At 39.4% G+C, this 19,747-nt stretch overlaps 1 protein-coding gene across 1 annotated transcript in view; it reads right to left on the minus strand.

Annotated features, from left to right (window-relative positions):
• The window catches only part of pfkla (phosphofructokinase, liver a), a 51,463-nt gene that overhangs the window by 1,982 nt on the left and 29,734 nt on the right, over positions 1 to 19,747 (minus strand). Inside the window, exons 10-21 of the mRNA XM_061880100.1 lie at positions 18,069 to 18,194; positions 17,925 to 17,989; positions 9,474 to 9,537; positions 7,598 to 7,744; positions 7,453 to 7,523; positions 7,306 to 7,393; positions 4,294 to 4,446; positions 3,968 to 4,132; positions 3,836 to 3,897; positions 1,185 to 1,296; positions 1,008 to 1,107; positions 21 to 126 (exon numbers count right to left, since the gene is read on the minus strand). Of these exons, the coding sequence (XP_061736084.1) occupies positions 21 to 126; positions 1,008 to 1,107; positions 1,185 to 1,296; positions 3,836 to 3,897; positions 3,968 to 4,132; positions 4,294 to 4,446; positions 7,306 to 7,393; positions 7,453 to 7,523; positions 7,598 to 7,744; positions 9,474 to 9,537; positions 17,925 to 17,989; positions 18,069 to 18,194 (1,259 nt within the window). The remainder of the gene's footprint in view (positions 1 to 20; positions 127 to 1,007; positions 1,108 to 1,184; positions 1,297 to 3,835; positions 3,898 to 3,967; positions 4,133 to 4,293; positions 4,447 to 7,305; positions 7,394 to 7,452; positions 7,524 to 7,597; positions 7,745 to 9,473; positions 9,538 to 17,924; positions 17,990 to 18,068; positions 18,195 to 19,747) is intronic.

Raw genomic sequence — 19,747 nt, forward strand, 5'->3', positions numbered from 1 at the left:
TCCTCCTGGCGTGTGCTTACTCAAAGTCGGTGGCGTCCTTGAGTGTAGTGACGGGGCTGAATGCTACGACTTTCCTGTTGAGGCCGAGGACGCACGCGGAGTCTGGCGAGTTGGCAAAGACACGACCTGAGGATTTGACACAGTGGAATTATGAATGTCACTTTCTTGAAGGAAGATCCAGCATTTATTTCTGGCATTTCTTTATTTTCAAATTAAAATTATATTACTTCACATTCAAAATGGAGGAAGATATTGAATACTGTACAGTAATTGTAGTGTTAGGAAAGTAGTTTTAGTATTTAAAGTAGGGCCTTTTATTAATATCTCGAAATTTTTAGGCCATGACACGATACATATCTTGATATTTTGCCTTCGCCTTCAATGAACACTTGATGCATATAATCACAGCAGTATGATGATTCTATGTGTCTACATTAAAACATTCTTCTTCATACTGCAGTAATATATGCATTTTTAAACTTTCATGCAGAGAAGGAAATCACAACTACCGTATTTTCGGATTATAAATCGCTCCGGAGTATACGTCGCACCGGCCGAAAATGCATAAAAAAGAAGGAAAAAAACATATATACGTCGCACTGGAGTATAAGTCGCATTTTTGGAGGAAATTTATTTGATAAAATCCAACAGTATTGGTCGATCTCAGTCATGGATGATAGGTATCAAAATCGGCAGCATAAATCCCCAATCGGAACATTCCTACTAAATTGCAATTTATTTCTACTTCTAAATAAAAATCCTGTGTGGTGGAGCAAATTTATTTCAAATTCCAATTCTTCAAATTAATTCAATACTTTTTTTTTAGAATTTTACATAACTTAAACGATTGTCACACACACACACTGGGTGTGGTGAGGGGAGCAGTGAGCAGCAGCGTGCACCACGCTCCGGAATATTTTTGGGTGATTTAACCCCTAATTCCAACCTAAGCCTGTTCATACAAAACAGTGTCATAAAAATAAATTGGCAAAAAGTGAAACTTTTACCTTGCCGGAAGTTTTCGGTCAACTTCTCACTTATCCACTGGATGGCTTTCACTCCCAGCTTGGTGCCGTAGTTTCTGTCAAAAGGCGACGGCGCCCCTCCCTGGTGAGGTCAAGAGAACAGAGAGACACTGGTTTATCATCGGTGAATTGGATAAATCCCACCAGCTGGCGCCGTACCTGTTGGAGGTGACCCAACACGTTGACCCGACAGTCAAAAATGTCCTTCCCCTCGGCTGAATACAGCTTGTGGAGGAACTCTGTAGTGTAGTGTTCGTGGCATTTTTCATTCCTATCAAGGCAAATAAGCAGGAAAAAAGGTGCTTTAATTCACCGAATTTTCCTGAGAGCTCACACCCAGCCCACCCAAAAAGTTCTATTCAACCTAATGTAAAGATTAGAGTTTTATAGGGAACACTATAAAATGCCATTTATGTCCCCAGGAATCTACGATAAAATGAACCGTAAAATATTTTTTACTAAGCAAAGTGTCCTGCACATAGATCTGATTATAAATTTAAGAAATACAATTTAAAAGATGAATTAAAACTACTCCTCTAATCTGCGAACTCTCTTGTGACTTTTAAATATCTATTAAAATCACACTCATTTGCACTGGTGTTTCAAACAAGCTGAGCTGTACATTTTTATTTATGCCTTTTGACTCATCTTATGAATATTCCTTATTTTATTTTTGCTGCTCATTTTGGTTTTCCCATTTATTATTTGGTGCGTTTTAACTGTGTATTTATAGCCTTGTCTGTACTTACTTTGGTTTTTATTCCATTTTCTTTTTCACTTTTCTGTTGTGCTATACAAATAATTAAACCTACCTCAAACACTCGAAAAATAGGATTTGTTGCCTGTATTTGCTTACCATGAAATATAATATTTTCGAACAAGCTTTATTGCAGACTCCAAAGTTCAAGTCAAGCGCTTTGGGTTGCTTAAAAAGGGGGTAGAAAAGCGCAATACACGTACAACCATTTACCTTTTTTTTTTTTTACGTACAATGACAGACAGTACATAAAAAAATTATGTTTAGCATTATCACATAATATTAAAAAACAGTGCTTGTGCATATTCAGTAAAAAGCATTTAATAAATAAATAAAAACAGTAAAAAATAAAAAGTATAAAAAAAATATCTCTATTAGGGATGCACCGATTAATCGGTAACCGAATATATTCGGCCGAATATGGCAAAAAAAAGCCACATTCGGACTTCGGTGGAATGAGTTAAGAACAAGGCCGAATAGTGGCGTGTGACGCAATTTTTTGACGCGGTGACGCAATCAACCAACGTGCAGTGACGCGGTGACGTTGGGATATGTTGTGTACCTGTATAAGTGTAAGAGGTTACAAGCACACACTTATTGAGATTTAGTGGGGCCTCTGTTTACATTATTAGCCTGTTGTGTAGGCTACCTGTATAAGTGTATGAGGTTACAAGCACACACTTAATTGAGATTTACTTAAGCCTTCTGTTTACATTATTAGCATATCTACTGTGGCTAAGCAGAATTTTGCTAAAAGGACAATAATTCATTTGTTGTTGGTTTATCCACTTTAATGCACTTTATTTTTTTTTGGAATGCATGTTTTGTTTGGAGGCCTAATATAAATGAAAAACTTTGTGCTTTTTTTGAAAAGCAAAGCCTACTGGAATATTAAAAAAAATGTCAATATTCAATAAAAAATTACTTTGTTTGAAAAACATGTCTAAATATTTATTCTAGGCTATGTATGCAATATAAAAACATTTGTGAAAAACTGCATTCATTATTCGGTATTCGGCCTTCGGCCAAGCGTTTAAATTTGCTTCGGCTTCGGCCACAAATTTTCATTTCGGTGCATTCCTAATCCCTATATGTACCTTCAAAATGTGTGTACACATTATATAAAAAGGCACAGATACCAGTGTTTGATACAAATTAAATACTTAAAATCCTTTAGATTTATAGTTTAAATTTTTCTTATTTAAAAAAAAAAAGTTAAATTAATACTTTAGTCCAGGCCTGTCCAATTATTTTGACTCGGGGGCCACATTAAGAGAAAAAAAGTGTCTGGTGGCCGGTATACCAAAAAGTTCTATTTTGGTTTCATCTGACCACATGACATTCTCCCAATCCTCTGCTGTATCATCCATGTATCCATTTTGGTATAAACTCAACTCGTCGTGTTTGGAGGAAGAAGAATACTGAGTTGCATCCCAGGAACACCATACCTACTGTGAAGCATGGGGGTGGAAACATCATGCTTTTGGGCTGTTTTTCTGCTAAGGGGACAGGACGATTGATCCGTGTTAAGGAAAGAATGAATGGGGCCATGTATCGTGAGATTTTGAGCCAAAACCTCCTTCCATCAGTGAGAGCTTTGAATGGTTGACCAAATACTTATTTTCCACCATCATTTACAAATAAATTCTTTGAAATTCCTACAATGTGAATTTCTGGATTTTTTCCCACATTCTGTCTCTCACAGTTGAAGTGTACCTATGATGAAAATTACAGACCTCTGTCATCATTTTAAGTGGGAGAACTTGCACAATCGGTGGCTGACTAAATACTTTTTTGCCCCACTGTATACAAACATATATATACAGTATATATACAAACACAAATATATATATATATATATATATATATGTATATATATATATATATATATACATGAATGCTTCAGAGCCCCTGCCTTGAAAGAAAATAATGTTTGCCTTGGTGTCCTACAATGTGAACCCTCTTTTGAGGCAACACTTGCCTCGACCTTAAAAAGTTCAACTTCAAAATCGAGGCCTGGGAACAGGTATTGAGTCTAGGTAAATGGACTGACCTCAATACGAGCCCCCGCTGGATGTCCTTCCTCATTTTCTCTGTTAGATGCTCTACATTGGTCTGAAAAGACAGCGTGCTAAAAATAAACATGGGGGGAGGAGGGAACCTGAACGCCAGTGAGTTGTGCTACCTTCAAGTCATGGATGTTAAAGGGGTCCTCAAAGATGTAGGCTGCATCAGCGCCCACAGCTATCCCAGTGCTGGTCGCTAAGTAACCGCAGTAGCCCCCCATCGTTTCCACCACAAACACGCGTCGCTTTGTCCCGGAGGCAGATTGCTTTATCTTGTCGCAGCCCTAAGGGGGAGGGTGGTAAGTGTAGGTAGGCACAATCATTCTGAAAACATCCATGAAAAAATAAAGACCTCCAATCTGATAGTTCCACACCATAGTGTCATATTAAATGTAAATAAACATCCAAGTTAAAATAGAAATTGTAATTGATCTTATTAAAATACCTCCATGGCGGCGTTGACAGCGGTGTCTGCTCCCAGACTGAAGTCCGTTCCGGGCACGTTGTTGCTGATGGTAGCAGGAATGACACACATGGGGATGCACAGCTCGTCGTAACGACCTCGGGCTTCAAAGAGCTCCAGTACTCCTCGGTAGGCCTTGGATAGTTGCAAGGGAAATCACTGAGGGCCGGGAAAGACCACAGTAGGGCTGGGCGATATTTGGCTTTTTATTAACATTGCGATATTTTTATGCCATATCGCGTGATATATGATATATATCTCGATATTTTTCCTTAGCCTTGAATGAACACTTGATGCATATAATCACACCAGTATGATGATTCTATGTGTCTACATTAAAACATTCTTCTTCATACTGCATTGATACAGTACAGTGGGGCAAAAAAGTATTTAGTCAGCCACAGATTGCGCAAGTTCTCCCACTTAAAATGATGACAGAAGTCTATAATTTTCATCATAGGTAGACTTCAACTGTGAGAGACAGAATGTGAAAAAAAGTCCGAGAATTCACATTGTAGGAATTTTAAAGAATTTATTTGTAAATTATGGTGGAAAATAAGTATTTGGTCAACTGATGGAAGGAGGTTTTGGCTCAAAATCTCACGATACATGGCCCCATTCATTCTTTCCTTAACACGGATCAATCGTCCTGTCCCCTTAGCAGAAAAACAGCCCCAAAGCATGATGTTTCCGCCCCCATGCTTCACAGTAGGTATGGTGTTCTTGGGATGCAACTCAGTATTCTTCTTCCTCCAAACACGACGAGTTGAGTTTATACCAAAATGGATACGTGGATGATACAGCAGAGGATTGGGAGAATGTCATGTGGTCAGATGAAACCAAAATAGAACTTTTTGGTATAAACTCAACTCGTCGTGTTTGGAAGAAGAAGAATACTGAGTTGCATCCCAAGAACACCACACCTACTGTGAAGCATGGGGGTGGGGAAACATCATGCTTTGGGGCTGTTTTTCTGCTAAGGGGACAGGACAATTGATCCGTGTTAAGGAAAGAATGAATGGGGCCATCCATCGTGAGATTTTGCGCCAAAACCTCCTTTTATCAGTGACAGCTTTAAATGGTTGACCAAATACTTATTTTCCACCATAATTTACAAATAAATTCTTTAAAATTCCTACAATGTGAATTCCTGGATTTTTTTTCTACAATTACAGACCTCTGTCATCATTTAAGTAGGAGAACTTGCACAATCGGTGGCCGACTAAATACTTTTTTGCCCCACTGTATATGCTACTTTTAAACTTTCATGCACAGAGGGAAATCCCAACTAAGTCAATTGACCAAAACTGTATTGATTACTTTTTAAATGAAAGAAAAAATGAATACTGCTGCTACCTTTTGTAGTAACACTTCTGCTGCATACCTTGCATATTGCTGTTGTCTGCTGAATATATTCCCACTTGAAGGCATTAATTGTTCTTTCTCCATTTGTGATCAGTTTCGCACCTTCTCTCTCTTGTAATGTCACCGCTCCGCTCCGCTTGCGCCACCTGCCTCAGCTAACTTTAGCCATGCTGCTACCTCTCTGCTCGGCGAGGGCGTGTGACGCTCCAGGCGCGACAGTATGTGCCGTATGAAAGAAGGCGGGCTTGTTTTACGTCTCTGTGAGAAGGAGTGAGAAACGCCTATGTTAATCAATTCATGGTTATTCACTTTCTTCCTTATGAAGTTATGGCGACTGCATGCTCTGTGCAAATGCCAGTAAATTAAAATCAGATGTTTTCGGACAGTTTTTCAGGGTTCACTGTGACATTCTCTATGCCAGTGGTTCTCAACCTTTTTTCATCGATTTACCCCCTGTGAAAATGCTTTTAATTCAAGTACCCCCGAATCAGAGCAAAGCATATCATGTTAGACTCACTCGACATCCATTGCTTTCGGTCCCCTAGGGGGGGGGTGTTGCCCACATTTGAGGTCCTCTCCAAGGTTTCTCATAGTCATCATTGTCACTGGCGTCCCACTGGATGTGAATTCTCCCTGCCCACTGGGTGTGAGTTTTCCTTGCCCTTTTGTGGGTTCTTCCGAGGATGTCGTAGTCGTAATGATTTGTGCAGTCCTTTGAGACATTTGTGATTTGGGGCTATATAAATAAACATTGATTGATTGATAGTGTCATGCCCGCAGCTAAAAGCAACTGCGTGAGTGTATGCTCGAATATCACGATATAGTCATTTTCTATATCAGCACCTCCAAGTCCGAGTCCATGGTTCTCGCCCGGAAAGGGGTGGAGTGCCATCTCCGGGTTGGGGAGGAGACCCTGCCCCAAGTGGAGGAGTTCAAGTACCTAGGAGTCTTGTTCACGAGTGAGGGAAGAGTGGATCGTGAAATCGACAGGCGGATCGGTGCGGCGTCTTCAGTAATGCGGACGTTGTACTGATCTGTTGTGGTGAAGAAGGAGCTGAGCCGGAAGGCAAAGCTCTCAATTTACCGGTCGATCTACGTTCCCATCCTCACCTACGGTCATGAGCTTTGGGTCATGACCGAAAGGATAAGATCACGGGTACATGCGGCCAAGATGAGTTTCCTCCGCCGGGTGGCGGGGCTCTCCCTTAGAGATAGGGTGAGAAGCTCTGTCATCCGGGAGGAACTCAAAGTAAAGCCGCTGCTCCTCCACATGGAGAGGAGCCCGATGAGGTGGTTCGGGCATCTGGTCAGGATGCCACCCGAACGCCTCCCTAGGGAGGTGTTTAGGGCACGTCCAACCGGTAGGAGGCCACGGGGAAGACCCAGGACACGTTGGGAAGACTATGTCTCCCGGCTGGCCTGGGAATGCCTCGGGATCCCCCGGGAAGAGCTAGACGAAGTGGCTGGGGAGAGGGAAGTCTGGATTTCCCTGCTTAGGCTGTTGCCCCCGCGACCCGACCTCGGATAAGCGGAAGAAGATGGATGGATGGATATATCGCACAGATATATCGTGTATATCGATATATCGCCCAGCCCTAGAGCACCGCATGTGAGGACATTGAGATATACCTCGAATCCCCCAACGACAAGCAGGGCTGAAATGTTGTACTTGGCGATGTTCTCCACAATTCTCTCCATGTGTTTGCTCGGAAGGGTTCTAAAGAAGGACAGGGAAGTTAGGAGTATAAAAGAAAGACCAGACCACCTAGTTCCCACCTTTTAGTCCCTAACAGCGATCCCCCTTGGCCAGTCCATCCTGCCACATTGTGCCACTGCATCTCTGACACCTGCAGAGGTGCACAAACAGGTCTTGTTGATATTATTGTCTACAGTGGAGGATGCTGATGTCTGTAGGCCTCACTTCTCCGTTGGCAAAGCCCTGGAAGCCGTTGTGAACGGCGTAGACCTTGTGTCCTTGAGAAAGCGCTAATCTCACCGCCGACCTCACTGCCGCGTTCATCCCTGCTGCTGGGGCGCCGACGTTCAGGACAGCCAGAGAGAAATTGCTCTGAAAAGGGACGAGATTCAGAATGTTTCAGTTAAACCAGGGGTGTCCAAACTTTTTCCACTAAGGGCCGCAGACTGAAAAATCAAAGCAAATTTTTTTTATTTTAAAAACCAACACAATTTATGTATAACCAATATACATTTAGGCCTCCACTCAGGCTTGATCCCGGGGGCCCCAAAGGGTTTTAGTCAAAAAAATATTAAAAATGTGTCATTATTCAGTATTATTTTATTTTATTATCATTCAAGTTTTAAATCTCCAGATCAACATTAGGTTCATCTGTCAATAGAATGATTTTAAAGATTTAAGTTGTATGCTCTTTTAAGTCAAAGAAAACCCTGTTTTTTAAAAGAAAAAAACACAAAATATGCAATATTATCACCCAATATTTTTTTTAAGTGGAATATTTGAGATAATATAATTGGAGCCTTAAAAAAGTCAATAACTAATAACACCATTGATTTTAATTAATTATTATTTTTTGAGAATGACACTTAAAAAACAAATCACACTCAAATTAGTGGGGATCCAAAAGGGTCCTACTCATTAAAGTGTTAAAAAAGAAATTATAATTTTTTTTACAGTTTACTTTTAACACAATAATCTCAAGATCAACTTCAGATCTATCTGTCCATTATAAGTTTTATTGTTATGTTTTTTGTTCGTTCATTTTGTTTTGTTCAAAACTAGTGAGCATCCTGGATGATGCCAGTCACCCTCTGCATAGCGTTATCAGTAGCCAGAGGAGCCTGTTCAGTTCTAGACTGCTTCATCCCAAGTGCAGGACTAATAGACTCAAGAAGTCCTTTGTCCCACACGCCATTAGACTGTACAACTCCTCTCTGGGGGGCGGGGGGTACTAGGATGACAGGGGATGCAAAACAATAACAGTGCAATACGTTTTCATAACATGGTCACTACTGCCTACTTTGTCTTGTTATATTCTTATTTTACTGTTATATTTTTATTCCCATTGTTACTTTTTATTCTTATTGTAATATTTCTCTATTTTGTTTCCATTTAAACCCCCATTATTTACTTTTTTTTTTTTTTAATTGATCTCAACTCTGTACACTCTATCTATCTATCTATTTTAGGCTGTTCTTTAAAAAAAACGCTGAGTTTTTTATACGGCAAACACAAAATATGCAACATTTTCCCCAAAAATATCTCAAAGTAAAAAATTTTACGTGACGTAATTGGAGCCTTGAATAGGTCAATAATTCATAATGACATTGATTTTGATTCATTATTATTTTTTAAAGAAAGAAACCGCCTGCATGGCAGCTTTGTGTTATTAGAGTAAACATTGCAACATTTTCTTGTTACATTTCACCCGTTTGCTCCTACTTTTTACGTTTTAAATGTTTTTAAATCCTATTTTTAAAATGTGCTGCGGGGCCGTTAAAAAATTACCTGCGGGCCGCAAATGGCCCCCAGGCCGCACTTTGGACACCCCTGAGTAAAACGCATGGGTGTTGAGAGTTAAAGATAGTTCAAGTTAAAGTACCACTGATAGTCACACACACACTAGGTGTGGTGAAATGTGTCCTCTGCGCTCGGGAATAATTTTTGGTGATTTAACCCCCAATTCCAACCCTTAATGCAGACTGCCAAGCAGGGAGGTAATGGATAGTCTTTGGTATGACTCGGCCGGGGTTTGAACTCATAACCTACTGATCTCAGGGCGGACACTAAGGTTAAAGGTTTTGAGGAAAGAAAGCCTCACCTGAAACTGGGCAGGCTTCTGGAAGGCAAGGAGCTTGTAGATGTTCCAGTTGTTCTCAAAACTCCTGCAATGAAACGTATTTTAAAGGAGTTTTCACCTTTGACTATGTGTCACTGGGCTTTCCTCCTCTTGTGATAATATTCATTTTCATGCAACAATATAACACCATATCTCTTGGCAGCTTAGTCACAGATGACCATGCTAATTTACAGAGGTGGGTAGAGTAGCCAGAAATTGTACTCAAGTAAGAGTACAGTTACTTTAGAGATTTATTACTCAAGTAAAAGTAATGAGTAGTCACCCAAATATTTACTTGAGCAAAAAGTAAAAAGTATGTTGTGAAAAAACTACTCAAGTACTGAGTAACTGATGAGTAACCTGATTACGGCAACAAATAATGCACAAAAACATAAAAATAGCAATGAGCAAATTCAGAGCCAGGAATATCTCTTAAGCAACTAAAACCATAATATATATTAAATAATAATACATTAAAATAAAAAAAGGCAAATTGAGCCACAATAACTTTACAGCACCATAGGCTCAGTAGGCATTGATTGATTAATTGATTGATTGAAACTTTTATTAGTAGATTGCACAGTACAGTACATATTCCGTACAATTGACCACTAAATGGTAACACCCCAATAAGTTTTTCAACGTCAATCAATTATTTAATAAATGACCAAGTCGAGGTTATCTACCTCATATATACATACACACACGTATCATATACATACACACATATCATATCTATTAATATGTCCAGGGTGTACCCCGCCTTCCGCCCGATTGTAGCTGAGATAGGTGCTAGCGCCCCCCGCGACTTCAAAAGGGAATAAGCGGTAGGAAATGGATGGATGGATATATATATATATATATATATATATATATATATATACATATATATATATATATATATATATATATACATACACAGTATATAATTTATATTTATCTATTTTTGCCGTTTTTGTTGACATGTTAAAGGTGTTTTAATGAATATACATGCATGTTTAACACATAGATTCCTATCTTTCATGAAGACAAGAATATAAGTTGGTGTATTACCTGATTCTGATGACTTGCATTGATTGGAATCAGTACTGCTGAAAACGTCCACGTTTTCAAATGGAGGAGAAAAATAGTTCTTCCTTTCTGTCTAATATCACATGAAAGTCGTTGGTTTTTGGCATCTAATTTGTCCAGCTTCTATATTTGTTTTTTTACACTTTACAATAAATACATTGGCGGCAAACTCTGTAGCTTGCTAGTTTGTTTGCTCTGGCTTTCGGAGACTCTTATTTTGTTAGTGCAGGCGCGATGGACCGGCACTTTTATTGTGAAGACAGGAACTGGGCGATCAGTCTTTAGGCTTTTGACGGGAAGTACGGTTGAAATAAAAAGTGTCTTTTTTCCTTTACACTTTTGATTGATTGAAACTTTTATTAGTAGATTGCACAGTACAGTACATATTCTGCACAATTGACCACTAAATGGTAACACCCCAATAAGTTTTTCAACTTTTTTAGGTCGGATTCGACGTGTGACGGTCACGTGACCACCTGGCTCTGATTGGTCCAACGTCACCCGTGACTGCATGTGATTGGTGAAACGCAGGCATGTGTAGATCCTACTTTAAAAACCAAAACAAACATTAATAGACCGATAAAAAAAAAAGTAGGGAGCTGAATGTACATGAATGGAGCGGAGTAAAAGTAGCGTTTCTTCTCTATAAATATACTCAAGTAAAAGTAAAAGTATGTTGCATAAAAACTACTCTTAGAAGTACAATTTATCCCAAAAGTTACTCAAGTAGATGTAACGGAGTAAATGTAGCGCGTTACTACCCACCTCTGCTAATTTACGCTCTTGTGTCAGACACTTATTTCGATTTGATGTTGAATTTTTATTTCATTTTTTTTCAATTTATTTTTTAAATTTTGTAATGTTACTTTATTATTAATAGTTTATTGTTTTTTTATTTAAATAGTTTTGTCATCCTATTTTAATCAATTATTTTTTAATATATTTTCAATTTTAATGAGTGTTGTAATTATACAATGTACTTATTTAATTATAATTTTCCACATTTTAACTTGATGTTTTGTTGATACGGTACATTCAGGTTTGTTGACAACGCCTAGCATGGCTGTACAATCCAATTATTGAGTGACAGTCCCTGTTGCATTTTCCACAAACATGTGTAGAGACTTCCTCCCGCTCCTGCTGTGCAATGGTATTTGCAGTACGTTTCCTCCTGTCTCTCTTCTCCTCTGCGAGCTGGCCTCTCCTCAAATAAGCCTCTGCAATACCCCGTCCAAGCGCTTGACGCCAGACATTTCGGTTCTCCGCCTGTGTCTCCCAGGTGTCTAGATCAGGGGTCACCAACCTTTTTGAAACCAAGAGCTACTTCTTGGGTACTGATTAATGCGAAGGGCTACCAGTTTGATACACACAAATAAATTGCCAGAAGTAGCTAATTTGCTCAATTTACCTTTAATAAATAAACCTATATATATCAAAAAATGGGTATTTCTCTGTCATTCCGTCGTATATTTTTTTCCTTTTACGGAAAGTTTTTTGTACAGAATAAATGATTAAAAAAAACAAACGTAATTGAACGGCTTAAAAGAGGAGAAAATTGAATTTTGAAACATAGTTTATCTTCAATTTCGACTCTTTAAAATTCAAAATTCAACCGAAAAAAAAGAAGACAAAAACTAGCTAATTCAAATCTTTTTGAAAAAATTTAAAAAAGAATTCATGGAACATCATTAGTAATTTTTCCTGATTAAGATTAATTTTAGAATTTTGATGACATGTTTTAAATAGGTTAAAATCCAATCTGCACTTTGTTAGAATATACAACAAATTGGACCAAGCTATATTTCTAACAAAGACAAATTCAAAAGACTTTGAAATAAGATTTAAATTTGATTCTAGATTTGCCGGAATAATTTTTGGGAATTTTAATCATAATAAGTTTGAAGAAATATTTCACAAATATTCTTCGTCGAAAAAACAGAAGCTAAAATGAAGAATTAAATTAAAATGTATTTATTATTCTTTACAATAAAAAAAAAATACTTGAACATTGATTTAAATTTTCAGGAAAGAAGAGGAAGGAATTTAATATGTGTTTAAAAATCCAAAAATCATTTTTAAGGTTGTATTTTTTCTTTAAAATGGTCTTTCTGAAAGTTACAAGAAGCAAAGTAAAAAAATAAATGAATTTATTTAAACAAGTGAAGACTAAGTCTTTAAAATATTTTCTTGGATTTTTAAAGGGGAACATTATCAGCAGACCTATGTAAGCGTCAATATATACCTTGATGCTGCAGAAAAAAAGACCATATATTTTTTTAACCGATTTCCGAACTCTAAATGGGTGAATTTTGGCGAATTAAACGCCTTTCTGTTTATCGCTCTGGAGGCGATGACGTCAGAATGTGACATCGCCGAGGTAACACACCCACCATTTTCAGTTTCAACACATTACAAACACCGGGTCTCAGCTCTGTTATTTTCCGTTTTTTTGACTATTTTTTGGAACCTTGGAGACATCATGCCTCGTCGGTGTGTTGTCGGAGGGTGTAACAACACTAACAGGGAGGGATTCAAGTTGCACCACTGGCCCGAAGATGCCAAAGTGTCTGCCGCCAGACCCCCATTGAATGTGCTGGAGTGTCTCCACATTTTAGCGGCGATGCTAAGGCAGACATGGCACAGAGATGTATGGATAACCTGCAGATGCATTTGCAAGGATAAAGTCAACGAAATCACAAAGGTGAGTTTTGTTGATGTTGACTGCCAGCTAATCGATGCTAACATGCTATTTACCGGCGATGCTAAGGCAGACATGGCACAGAGATGTATGGATAACCTGCAGATGCATTTGCAACGATAATCAACGAAATCACAAAGGTGAGTTTTGTTGATGTTGACTGCCAGCTAATCGATGCTAACATGCTACGCTAATCGATGCTAACATGCTATTTACCGGCGGTGCTAAAGCAGACATGGCACAGAGATGTATGGATAACCTGTAGATGCATTTGCAACTATATTACGTTTCCTTCCACCCACATTTAATGCGAAACAAACACTTACCAATCGACGGATTTAAGTTGCTCCAGTGTCAAAAGATGCGAAAGTCCTGATCGTTTGGTCCGCACATTTTACCGGCGATGCTAACGCAGCTATTCGGCCATGCTATGGCTATGAATAGCGTCAATAGCTATTCGCTCAATAGCTTCAGTTTCTTCTTCAATATTTTCATACTCCAACCATCTGTTTCAATACATGCGTAATCTGTTGAATCGCTTAAGTCGCTGAAATCCGAGTCTGAATCCGAGCTAATGTCGCTATATCTTGCTGTGGTATTCCCATTGTTTGTTTACATTGGCAGCACTGTGTGACGTCACAGGGAAATGGATAGTGGTTTCGAAGATAGCGAAAATAAGGCACTTTAAAGCTTTATTTAGGGATATTCCGAGACCGGTAAAATTTTGAAAAAAACTTCAAAAAATACAACAAGCCACTGGGAACTGATTTTTATTGTTTTTAAGCCTTTTGAAATTGTGATAATGTTCCCCTTTAAATTCTATTTGAGTTTTGTCTCTCTTAGTATTAAAAATGTCGAGCAAAGCGAGACCAGTTTGCTAGTAAATAAAAAAAAAAATAGAGGCAGCTCACTGGTAAGTGCTGCTATTTGGGCTATTTTTAGAACAGGCCAGTGGGCGACTCATCTGGTCCTTACTGGCTACCTGGTGCCCGCGGGCACTGCGTTGGTGACCCCTATAACCGGAGGGAGGGACGACCGACACGTCTGGAACCAGCAGCTAGTTGTCCATACATAATGTCCTTGGGAAGCCGTCCGTCCTTTATCCGCCGAACATGTCCCAGCCATCGAAGACGGCGCTGGCTAAGAATGACACTTTGTGGAATATAGTCCTGCCAACTAATACCAAGGATACGTTTAATGCACCGCATGTGGAAAGCGTTAAATCGACGCTCTTGTCTCATGTAAGTAGACCAGTGTTTTTCAACCACTGTGCCGCGGCACACAAGTGTGCCGTAAGATACAGTCTGGTGTGCCTTGGGAGATTATCTAACTTCACCTATTTGGGTTAAAAATATCTTTTGAAAACCAGTATTTATAGTCTGCAAATGATGTGTCGTGTGTCGGTGCTGTCTAGAGCTCGGTAGAGTAACCGTGTAATACTCTTCCATATCATTCTATTCATATTCTTCATATCATATATTCTGTGTTATATGTCTTTTATATTGCATGATTGCGCCAGGTAAAATTCCTCGTTTGTGAACCCGTTCTCAAACAATGGCAATAAAAACTTTTCTGATTCTGATGAGTAGGTGGCAGCCGGTAGCTAATTACTTTGTAGATGTCGGAAACAGCGGGGGGCGGTGTGCAGGTAAAAAGGTATCTAATGTTTAAACCAAAAATAAACAAGGTGAGTGCCCCTAAGAAAAGGCATTAAAGCTTAGGAAAGGCTATGCCGAACGAAACTACGACTTAACTGGCTGCAAAGTAAACAAAAACAGAATGCTGGACGACAGCAAAGACTTACTGTGGAGCAAAGATGGCGTCCACAACGTACATCCCAACATGACATGACAATCAACAATGTCCCCACAAAGAAGGAAAAAAAAAAAGAAATATTTAGGATTGCTAAAACAAAGTAGATGCGGGAAATATCGCTCAAAGGAAGACGTGAAACTGCTACAGGAAAATAGCAAAAAAAGAGAAAAAGCCACCAAGACAAAAACTAAAACACTACACACAGGAAAACAACTCCAAATAAGTCAGGGTGTGATGTGACAGGTGGTGACAGTACACCTACTTTGAGACAAGAGCTATAGTGATGCATGCTTGCTTATGCTTTAAATTCATATCCAACAATTGCGACAACGACTTTTTACGGTCAACGGAGTTTTGTTTTTTAATGATTTCTGCTGGTGGGGTGCCTCCGGATTTTTTCAACGCAAAAAAATCTGCCTTGGCTCAAAAAAGGTTGAAAAACATTGATATAGACAACATGCAGTAGAACCTCAATTTACAAACACCTCTTCGTACGAACTACAGACCAAATAAAATTTTTCTTTGTTGTGTTAACATTTCATCCACACATGTTTAAGTCAGGAATTTGGGAAGGCCATTCTATAAATTCTCCAGGACAATCCCAGAGGTTGGGTCTTGGGCGCAGTTGGGTGTTCCAACGGGATAATGACCCCAAACACACCTCAAAAGTGGTAAAGGAATGGCTAAATTAGACTAGAATGAAGGTTTTTAAGGCAGTCTGTCATAACGTTTTTAGCATTCAGTCAGACATTGAGAGGTTTTGTATTAGTGTTCCTAAAAATAGATAAACCGGCCCCCAGGCACATTTTTTTCTCTAAAGTAGGGGTGTCAAACTCAAATACAGAGTGGGCCAAAATTCAAAACCGAACAAAGCCGCGGGCCAAGGTTGAACAAATGAACCTTTTAATAGGGACCCAAACAAGTTTTGCATTGAATATTGAACAAGCAAGGCTTATATAACTTTAGTGACATGCAAACTCCAGTTTCAAATAATAATAACAAAAAAATATCAATGGCATATTAAATACAATTTTAATAAAAATTGAATGCCTCTTTTCAATTTGCCGCCTTCTGAGGTAAATATCAAAATAAACTTTCTCCACAGGCTAATAATAAATTTGAAAATAAAATAACAATAATGAATGAATCACACATTCAAGCCTTGAAGTAGCAAGAGAAAGTGCATGAATAAAACGTTAATTATGGCTCAGTTTGCTACACTGATTTGATTTAACACTAAATATGGAACAAGCAACGCTTGTGTAACTTAATAATGCAAAAACAACTTTCAAAAAACAAACGAAAAAACATCAATGGTGTATTAAATACAATTTAAATGAAAAATGTAATGGCTCTTTTATATTTGCAGCCTTCTGACGTAAATATCAACATTCCCTTTTTCCACAGGCTGATAAATTGGAAAATAAAATAACAATGAGGTGGGTGCTAGCAGGGGTGTATATTGTAGCGTCCCAGAAGAGTTACTGCTGCAAAGGGTTCTGGGTATTTTTTCTGTTGTGTTACGGTGCGGATGTTCTCCCGAAATGTGTTTGTCCTTCTTGTTTGGTGTGGGTTCACAGTGTGGCGCATATATGTAACAGTATTAAAGTTATTTATACGGCCACCCTCAGTGTGACCTGTATGGTATGGCTGTTGATCAAGTATGCTTTGCATTCACTTATGTGTGTGTACAAGCCACTTATATTATGTGACTGGGCCGGCACACTGTTGGTATGGTGGAAAAGTGGACGTGGCGACAGATTGTAGAGAACGCTAAAGACAGTGCCTTTAAGGCACGCCCCAAATATTGTTGTGCAGGTGGAAATTCGGGAGAATGGTTGCCCCGGGAGGTTTTCGGGAGGAGCACTGAACTTCCGGAGTCTCCTGGGAAAATCAGGAGGGTTGGCAAGTATGAGTTTTAGCGGGGAATGCGGTGTTACAGCGGTACCGCCGCTGTATAGTACCGGCAGGCCAGCTATAATGTTAATTTGATAGTGCCTAAAGGGCCAAAAGAAATTACACGGCGGGCCAAATTTAGCCCGCGGGCCAGAGTTTGACCCCCATGCTCTAATGTTACCCCCGAGTCAAAATAATTGCCCAGGCCTGCCCTAAAAAGGTACGCATTTTAATGTACAGACAAATCATCGCTTTCTCAGGGCGAAGTGTCCTGCCCAAGGACACAACGGCAGCGATTTGGATGTCAATAGGCGGGAAGCGAACCTGCAACCTTCAGGTTTCTGGCACGGCCGCTCTACCCACTACGCCATGCCGCCCTGACTTTATAATCTCACTAAAACACTAGTAACACAATAAGCAGATAAGGGATTTTCCAGAATTATCCTAGTAAATGTGTCTAATAACATCTGAATCGCTCCCACTGCAATCGCCTCTTATTTTCTCTCTATTCCTTCACTCTAAATTTCCTAATCCACGAAGCTTTCATCCTCGCTCAAATTAATGGGGAAATTGTCGCTTTCTCAGTCCGAATAGCTCTAGCTGCAGCTGGCTATGATTGTAAACAATGTTCAGATGTGAGGAGCTCCACAACCCGAGACGTCACGCGCACATCGTCTGCTACTTCCGGTACAGGCAAGGCTTTTTTATTAGCGACCAAAAGTTGCGAACTTTATCGTGGATGTTCTCTACTAAATCCTTTCAGCAAAAATATGGCAATATCGCGAGATGCTTAACTATGACACATAGAATGGACCTGCTATCCCCGTTTAAATAGGAAAATCTAATTTCAGTAGGCCTTTAAGGTACAATACATTTCACAGCGTGCAAAATTTAAGGACACAATGAACAATACTTTTTGGAGAAAAACGGAACCGAAAGATGTTAGTGCTTACCCCCCACGCAGTTTAACAGCCTCATCAAACCTCCTCTCATTCATGGCCGTCTGCACCAACTTTGTCTGCAAAAGAGGTTGTAGTAAATTATCTGCAGGTGCGCCCCTGAAACATAAAAGGTAAAAAGATAGACGGGAGACTCACCATCTCCACACCCTCCATTAGAGGAAGACGGACAGCCTGGTTCCCTGAGAGGCCGATGACGCATGCTGGCGTGTCGGGAGTCGCCTCCATTAGCGCCACGACGGCCTCCACGCCTAATTTACTGCTCTGAAGAAGCACAGCCACAAGATGGGAGAACCTGATTCAATTTTACAGTCTATGAATAGACCATAAATCCGACTGGACCCAAAATGACTTCTGCAGTGTGAGACTTGAAAGAGATGGCCTTCATTTCTGAGAGTGTATTAGTGCATGTGCTTCACAATAGAAAGGCCATGAGTAGTCCTGGGTTCAAATCCAGGCTCGGGATCTTTCTGCATGTTCTCCCCGTGACTGCGTGGGTTCCCTCCGGGTACTCCGGCTTCCTCCCACTTCCAAAGACATGCACCTGGGGATAGGCCCCTCCCACTTCCAAAGACATGCACCTGGGGATAGGTTGATTGGCAACACTAAATGGGCCCTAGTGTGTGAATGTGAATGTTGTCTGTGTTGGCCCAGCCATGAGGTTGAGACTTTTCCAGGGTTTACCCCGCCTTCCGCCTGAATGCGGCAGATTGACTCCAGGATGGGTTATCGTACTTTGAAATGAAAGCAAAAGCTGTCATGATCCGTGGTCTAGATCAGTGGTTCTCAACCTTTTTTCGGTGATGTACCCCGTGTGAAAATTTTTTTAATTCAAGTGCCCCCTAATCAGAGCAAAGTATTTTTGGTTAAAAAAACAGATAAAGAAGTAAAATACAGCACTATGTGAAGTGAATTATATTTATATAGCGCTTTTTCTCTAGTGACTCAAAGCGCTTTACATAGTGAAACCCAATATCTAAGTTACATTTAAACCAGTGTGGGTGGCACTGGGAGCAGGTGGGTAAAGTGTCTTGCCCAAGGACACAACGGCAGTGACTAGGATGGCAGAAGTGGGAATCGAACCTGACACGGCCACTCTACCAACCGAGCTAAACCACCCCATCAGTTTCTGATTCATTCAATTGTATAACAGTGCAAAATATTGCTAATTTGTAGTGGTTTTTCTTGAACTATCTGGGAAAAAAAGATGTAAAAATAACTAAAAACTTGTTGAAAAATAAACAAGTGATTCAATTATAAAGATTTCTACACATAGAAGTAATCATCAACTTAAAGTGCCCTCTTTGGGGATTGTAATAGAGATCCATCTGGATTCATGAACTTAATTCTAAACATTTCTTCACAAAAAAAGAAATATTTAACATCAATATTTATGGAACATGTCCACAAAAAATCTAGTTGTCAACACTGAATATTGCATTGTTGCATTTCTTTTCACAGTTTATGAACTTACATTCATATTTTGTTGAAGTATTATTCAATAAATATATCTATAAAGGTTTTTCTAATTTTTGCTATTTTTAGAATATTTAAAAAAAATCTCACGTACCCCTTGGCATACCTTCAAGTACCCCCATTTGAGAACCACTGGTCAAGATCATGTTTTGTTTGGTTATGTTCTGTTGTTTTTTTGGATTCCATTAGTTCCTGTTTTTGTGCATTCTTGTTTTGGTTTCCATGACTACTCATTAGTTTCACCTGCCTTGTGCAGGCACCTGTTTTAATGAAGAGACTATTATTTAAGCCTGGTTTTTCAGTTAGTCGCTCTGGCGACATTGCTCTGTCCATGCCATATT

This window comes from Nerophis ophidion, linkage group LG19 (genome assembly GCF_033978795.1).
Source record: "Nerophis ophidion isolate RoL-2023_Sa linkage group LG19, RoL_Noph_v1.0, whole genome shotgun sequence".
NCBI classification, from domain to species: Eukaryota; Metazoa; Chordata; class Actinopteri; order Syngnathiformes; family Syngnathidae; genus Nerophis; species Nerophis ophidion.